Source organism: Rhinolophus sinicus, chromosome 9 (genome assembly GCF_057876585.1).
Source record: "Rhinolophus sinicus isolate RSI-liver-muscle chromosome 9, RSI-T2T, whole genome shotgun sequence".
Classification (NCBI taxonomy): domain Eukaryota; kingdom Metazoa; phylum Chordata; class Mammalia; order Chiroptera; family Rhinolophidae; genus Rhinolophus; species Rhinolophus sinicus.
In genome coordinates, this window is record NC_142509.1 from 35,454,015 (window position 1) to 35,461,402 (window position 7,388).

The 7,388-nt window shown below is 53.4% G+C and overlaps 1 protein-coding gene across 3 annotated transcripts in view; it reads left to right on the forward strand.

Annotated features, from left to right (window-relative positions):
• TMEM120B (transmembrane protein 120B) overlaps positions 1-6,625 on the forward strand; it is a 50,495-nt gene extending 43,870 nt beyond the window's left edge. For 2 of the 3 annotated variants that reach the window (XM_019733953.3, XM_019733954.3), the window contains exons 7-12: positions 2,253-2,318; positions 2,828-2,889; positions 4,098-4,190; positions 5,060-5,124; positions 5,445-5,513; positions 5,974-6,625. In XM_019733953.3, the coding sequence (XP_019589512.1) occupies positions 2,253-2,318; positions 2,828-2,889; positions 4,098-4,190; positions 5,060-5,124; positions 5,445-5,513; positions 5,974-6,087 (469 nt within the window). In that variant the 3' untranslated portion in view covers positions 6,088-6,625. The remainder of the gene's footprint in view (positions 1-2,252; positions 2,319-2,827; positions 2,890-4,097; positions 4,191-5,059; positions 5,125-5,444; positions 5,514-5,973) is intronic. The other variant, XM_074321002.2, reaches the window with a different exon arrangement.
• Positions 6,626-7,388: the final 763 nt, after the last annotated feature.

A 7,388-nucleotide genomic window follows, 5' to 3' on the forward strand; every position in this document is an offset into this window, starting at 1 on the left:
AACACCTAATTAATGCCCAGAACTGTCATGGGGCTGCAAAGAGAAGGGACGAGTAAGATCCAGACCCTTTCTCATGTCTGTATTCTGGTTGAAAGGTTTTAAGACTGCTCAAACCCACGTGTTAGGACAAAGCAAATGAAAACCTCAGTGACACACCAATTTTCACCTAATAAGTTGGGCAGAAATGTTTAAATTGATGGCCCAGTGTTGGTGAGGGTTTGGAGAAGCAAATATTGCCCTCTACTGCTGATGGGAGTGTACACTTGGAGAGCAGTTTTGGAGGAAACTTTGATAAGTAGCAATGCACACACCCTCTGAGCTACCATCCCACGTCTTGGAGAAGCAGTGTCATCACACTGGGGGACTTCCACAGGGATGTCCTGGCAGCATCGAGGATGATAGTGACAGCTGAGGAACAGCCAAGTGGAGTGTGGCAGAGCCGCATCCTGAAATGTGATGTGGCATTTAAGAAGCCAGTGACACATCTATAGGTACTGGTCTGGGATCAAGACCTGAGAACAAGTTTCAGGATGATTTTAGCTAAAAAGAGAGTCGGATCCAGCAGCTCACCTCCAAACTGGCAGATGCTCGGTTCTTCCTCTCACGAGCTGCAGTGCCCTGGACCCCAGCTCCTCGCTCTGCCCCCACCCCAGTCCTCTCCCAGCAGAGAGTTCCCAAGGGACATAGGTTGATGACTGCCATGGAGGCCTCAGGCGTCCCGATCACTAGTGCTCAGTTCTCGGGAGGAAGGAGCCCGGAGGCTTCCAGGCTACATTTGGCAAAGCACATTCTGCCATGTAGTGTTCGGATAACTGAGCTCCTAGAGGGGGGCAGGGAAGGCCAGCAGCGGCCTGAGACAAGCTCAGGGCCTTTGAAGGGCAAAGGTCTGAGGGTCTAATGTTCATTCTCAGGTGCCCCTGACTCTGAGGAGGGGGTGGCAATCAGGCTCCCTCCCCAGTGGGAAAGGTCTGCGCTAGGGGAGTGCTGGCTTCTGACAACAGAGTCCCCCCAGCTTCTAGACTGGACGAGTCAAGTCCAGGGCTGGGCGAGGGCCTGCTGTAGACGGCGGAGCAGATAAGCTCAGGGCGTGGGGCTCCCAGGGAGCAGCTGGCTCTGGGGTGGTGTGAGATGGTGCGTGTGCAGTCTGTCATTTTTCTGCATCTGTCCAGGGTAACGTAGATCGCTGCAGCTCTGGGCAAATGTTCTGTTTATTCAGCACACTTATTGAGCACCTGCTCTGAGCCAGGTGTCACAGATACATCGACGAACCAGACAGACAAGATCCCTGCTCTTCTGGAGTTTACATCTGAGTGGGAAAGTAGGTTCAGAAAACAAACGAGAAAAAGAATAGTGAATCATTCCAGGTAGTGGTAAGCACCATGAAGAAGATGAGACAGAGTAAGGTGATCCAGCGTAGATCTGTCTGACGGTTTTAGATAAGTTGGTTGGAGAAGGCTTCTTAGAGAAGATGACAGTTGGTCCAAAAGTTGAATTTGGACCAGGAACCAGGAAGACCACGGTCTCGGAGCAGAGAGAACAGCTAGTACAAAGGCTGGGCCTCCATGACAAATACACAGACTGGGCAGCTTAAACTACAGAAATGGATTTTCTCCCAATTCTGGAGGCCAGAAGTCCAAGACCAAGGGGCCAGCGGGATTGGTTTCTCCTGAGGCCTCTCTGGCTTGCAGACGGCCACCGTGTCTTCCATGGCCTTTTCTCTGAGAGCATGCACGCTCCTCGGGTGTCCTCTATAAGGACATCTGTCCTGTTGGATTCGGGCCTGTCCTATGATCGCGTTTAGCCTGAATTACCTCTTTAACGGCCTCATCTCCAAGACCATCACATTGGGGGCTAGGGCTTCAACCTCTGACTTTTGGGGGAACACAATTCAGCCCATAGCAGGCCCTGAGGTAGCAATGGGTTTGGGAGGTTCAAGGAGGAGAGGACAGAGAGGTGGGACTTGCAGTTGTGGTGAAGTTTGGGCTGTGTTCTGATGACAGCGGAAGCTTCTGGAGGCCTGAGTGCTTCTGTGGGTCTCGTGGCTAATCGGCCAGTGGCTTATGTGTGGTTGTGTGTCTTTGCAGGACAGGGGGAAGGGCAAAGTCCTGGCATGGGTCTATTTCATGGCAGTTTTCATGCCACAGAGCAGTTCCCACCCCCACCCCCAGCTGCCCACATGGGCTGGGAACCTGGGAGACGCCGGTGTTTCTTTCCCTGCCTAAGCTCTTTTTCCTTCTCTTGTTCTCTCCGAGAATTAAAGGCTGGTGGGTGTCTCACCACTACGTGTCCACATTCCTGTCTGGCGTGATGCTAACCTGGTGAGTGTCTCCTGCCTCAGCCCCCCAGCTCTGCTCGCCCTCCCCACGTGGCTGTAAATGGGGACTCATGGTGGACGAGAGGGCTCAGATGGGGCTTTCAAAGTCCTTGGCCTGGACTGACTTTGGGGCCAAGAAGGGAAGTGTGGGCCAGCTGGGGAGTTTTCCTGGGAATGTCCTGTCTGCCTGCTGGCAGGGGCAGAGGTGACAGGGAGCAAGCACAGGGATGCAGAAGGCTGTGGCACCAAATAGACTAAGATGGAGGGCGGGGGAACTGGTGAGAACTTAGGCTTCAAAACTCCACGGGCTCCCTTGGTTCCCGAACAGACTTAACAGCAATGATGGAATTACCTGGCTCTAGCCCCAGGGACACGGGGGTCAAAGAAGGGTAAAAATCAGGGATCTGAGTTTAATTGTGAAACTTTTTCTTCTCTCTTGGTTGGAACAGGAATGGGAGGGAAGAATGTCTATTTCAGTACACCTGAACTTTGCTTGTCCCCACTTCTCTGCAGGCCTAACGGACTCATTTATCAGAAGTTTCGCAATCAGTTTTTAGCGTTTTCCATTTTTCAGAGTGAGTGTCTCTTGCACAGTTCCCTGTGGAGGCCCCGTCCCAATGAGGGGGTGTGTCTTTTGAGGAAGAGAGCTGAAACTGGGGGCGGTCCCTGGCCAGCCTGGGGCGGGGGAGGGTCCCAGAAATCCAGAAAAGAGCTATCTGCCCCCCAGGTCACCTCCATCCTACCGCCCAGCCCCCAGCCCCAGGAAAAGGATGGCCTGACCCACCCCCACTCCCTGGAGCCCCAGTCACTGACTTTTGTCCCCCCCAGACCAGAATCGGACCAGTTGGACCTCCAGGAACTAAGTGGTGTTGGGGGCACTAACTTTGTTTTCCTCAAAATGGAAATATATGTTCCTTTTCTCATTTAAGAATAGCTCTGGGTTTATATACAGTATAAATTGGTCCCAGGGGTTGCCTCTGGGAAGGGGGATGGTTGGGGACAAAAAGAGAGAGACTTGTACCTTTCACCAAGTACCTGTTTGTTCCCTTTGAATTTTATACCTATTCAAAAAATAGTATTTAATTTTTGAATAAAACCCTGCTTACAAATACAGCTATATAAAGCTGAGAAGGTCAATTATATACAACCCCACCCGTAACGGTGATCACTGTTAATAGATCTGTGTTCTTTCAAACATTTTAATTCATAAATACATATATACTGCATTATGTATAGCCTACAAACAGGGGATCCCTCTGTACATACAGCTTGGCTTTTTTTTTCTTTTAACAATTACATGGGTATTTTCCCCACATCAACACACAGCATTCTCTCTCCTGATTTTTAGTGCCTGCAAGTATCCCATTGTATCGAACGGTCTCTGGCCGTCTTGTCATTGCACACGGCTCCCAGCACGGGGCCACCATTCCACAGGCATCTTTTGAGTACCTACTACACGCCTAAGAAAGCTCTCCAAGTTTCTAGCCTGGGGGGGGCGGGGGGGGTTGTGGGGTCCTCAGATATCCTGATCTCTCTTTGTATTCTGGATAACAGATAAAGTGGGTTCATACTCGCATGTGTGTGTGTGGGGGGGGCGTGAGAGGCTTATACGCAGGGTGCCCCAGATAAAGTGGGTTCAGACGTGTGTGTGTGTGTGTGTGTGTGTGTGTGTGTGTGTGTGTGTGTTGGGGTGGAAGAGGGTTGTACCCAGAGCACCCCCCACAGGACCCACTGCCCCGTGGAGGTGTTACCCAATCCTCCGGGCGCTGTGCTCCCCCTGCAGGCTGTGTGCAGTTCCTGCAATATTATTACCAGAGGGGCTGCCTCTACCGGCTGAGGGCTCTAGGGGAGAGGAATCATCTGGACCTCACGGTGGGTGAGTAGCCCACTTGTGGGGTGGGGGGACATATACTGGCCCCTGCCCATTCCCCCAGACTTCACCCCTAACTCCCCACACGGGGAGCTCGTGCCAGTAAGGATATCACAAGACCTACCACACACAAAGCCAGGGCTCCCGGCCTCTACCCGAGTGGCTTTTCGTAATTCTTCGTGGGTTCTGTTTCAGCTGACAAATGTGAGGCCAGCTGTGTGCCCTTGATCTCTCTTGTCCTTTTTAAGCATCTATTTTCTGTCTATGCTTTATAATCAATATAATGTTAGCCTGGTGTTGCTCACACATAACTTACGTGTAATATGCCTACAGATACTATGTATAATGAATGCGGAACCTTTTTTAACTCACAGACGTGGGTACCCAATCAGAAAAGCTTGGAGACCCCCCATCTAAACTTTCAGGGGAAACTATTTTTAATAAAACTCTGCTATCTTTTGTGATTGTCGTTTCCATCGAATTACTCTGCAAAATAGGCTCTACTTTGTCAAGACTCAATTGAAATGATGCAGTCAAATGATCCATTATGAAATGCAAATTAAAGAACTTACTGCAAACATCGGCCCGGCACATCAGCATTCATAAGTGTGGTCCAGCCCCCTTAGCTCATGGCCACTTGAAGCGTGAGAGCAGTCAGGCCTGGTGACAGGTGTTCTGCACGATCTCTGGGTTATTTTCATAGTGAGCACTCACGTACCTGTAAGAGGTGAAGGCTGTTCCCCCTGCCCAGTGTGTGTTTATGCCTGGCTGATCTCAGGGTGACTGGCGTGGCTGGGCAGGGGGCGCTTGGTAGGGCCGTGGCGGCAACCAAACCCCCTCACATGGGCCCTTTGCTCCCTCCCTCCTCTCCACAGAAGGATTCCAGTCCTGGATGTGGCGGGGCCTCACCTTCCTTCTGCCTTTTCTGTTCTGTGGCCACGTGAGTCCCCCTGGGAGTTTCTGGGTATCCCCTGCTCTGGGCCGACCCCTGGAAACAGAAGGTCCTCAGGCCTCTCCACTATTCACCAGCTATCCCTGAATTGGGCCCCATGGGGTCCTGGAAGGCCAAAAGCAGAAGCCAGAACTGGCCCTCAGGTTACTGTGGCCTAAGGTGCCCCAGTTTCTTTTGGGGGCGTTGTCAGTGTATCAGGGCAGTTGGTACCAGAAGCCAGGGGTCCTGGTGCATCTCCCCGGGCTTTCCCACGTGGGTCCCCAGGGGAATCGGGTGGGGTGAGCAGTGCCTGCCTCCCCTCTCTGCAGTTCTGGCAGCTCTACAATGCAGTGACGCTGTTTGAGCTCTCCAGCCACGAGGAATGCAGAGAATGGCAGGTATAGTGTGTGCATATGGCAGGAGTGGTGGTGGGCCTGGCAGAGGACAGCCGGCTTGGGGAGAATTCTTTTCTAAACCATGCCCTTCCCACCTCCACCCCCTCTATGAGGCCCTGCTGCTCAGACCTCTCTGCTACTGGGGCCTGGAAGACGGTGGGAGGGAATTCAGGAAGCCCCTCAGTGGACTGAAAATACCTAGGAGGTTGACCCCATGGAGTGCTATGGGGTGCCCAGGGAGGAGCCCCCCCTCTCCCCGAAGACCCTGCCTGACCCCAAGGACTCCCTCCCTTCACCCAGTTGGTCCAGAGCTCTGCCTTCTGCCGGCAAAACCCTGCAGTTTGTGGGTAGCTTGTGCTAAGCCGGTTCTGAGGTCCAGGAGTGGGGTGGGCACTTGAGGGAGGGGAGCCAATCAGAGCTGGCAGCCTTTTCCTCCTTTCCCCCTGCTCTTGCCCCCCACCAGGTGTTCATGTTGGCGCTCACATTCCTGGTCCTCTTCCTTGGCAATTTCCTGACCACACTGAAAGTCGTCCACACCAAACTCCAGAAGAACAGAAACAAGGCCAAGAAGCCGTGAGCCACAGACCATGCCCCTCGATCCCTCAGACTTTGAGACTGCACGGGGATCCCAGTCGGCACCCTGGCTGCTGACTTCCTCCCAGCAGTGCCAGTGGCCCCTGGCAGCAGTGACCTCAGGGGCTAGGGGCATCGCAGGGAGCAGGGCCGAGGCCCTGGCCCCCGGCTGAACCAGAAGAATGTGAGCCCCGCCTGTCTGCCCAGCCTTCCTATTTATGACGTATTTAATACCCGGTCCTCCCCTCTTCCCCAGACTCTCCGACCTTCCCCTGCTGCTCTTCGCCAGACGGGGAAGTTAAGCCTTAGGGAGCCTCTCTGTCTCCACTGCCATCATTTGAGCCCCTCAGGGTCGGGTGTGGACATGCCTCCTGGGGTTGGACTTGCGACCTGCTACTTACAGATCCCAGGTGGGGATGGAAGGAAGCCCCTGGGCATCCTGTAGAGCCTCCCTCGGGCGGGCGCACTGCTTCTGCTGTAAGCTCCCACCTCCCCTGGCCTCCGCTCTTGTGGGGCCAGTATTTAAGTTCTCGGAGAACCACCGTCTGTGCCTCCTGCTCTTTGTGCTTCCCGCGTCTCCTGCCTGCTGGCCACCGGGGGAAAGCAGCCCTACCTCCCTGATGCCTGGGGTTCTTGGCCCTTGGAGCAACTTGGAGGGGAGGGCCGGTTGGGAGGGTTTTCTGAGGGTCACCACCAGAGGGCATCCCAGCCTCTGCATCATTTGGGTGGTGTGAGGGTTTTTATTTAATGATGAAAGTTTGGGTCTGCTCTTGGGCGCTTCCTGACCCCTAACCCCTCAACCCACCTTCCCGAATCTTGCAGTGAGTACTCAGAGTGGAACCAAGACCCTGAGTGCTGACTGGGGCTTCAGCCAGCATGGAGGTTACCCAGCCGTCCACCTCAGAGATTCTGGAATGGGGGGAAGAGTCTGAGGGGCAAGTCTGCAGGTCACCCCATGTTAGATTTGTAATTCAGGGGTGGCGGGATGAAGGTTTGCTTGAGTTTTCTGCCCCTTCTCCCATACCTGAGCATCAGCTGCCCTTAGCTGCTTCCCTACAAATCCCCTTTTGACCAGAGTTCACAGCTGTGTCCACAGCCATGCTTTGATTTTTTAATTACATTTTTAAAATATGAAATTCCCCCTCCCCCCAGTAAGATTACACATAAAAATCCAGATTCCTACTTTCCCTAGAAAAATGGAAAGACTTGGCAACATTCCCCACAGGGCAGCACATGGCTGGCTTTAGCTGCCTCTCTAGGGTGGTGGGCTTGCTCTCTGGTTTGCCGCAGGCCCCACCACTCCCT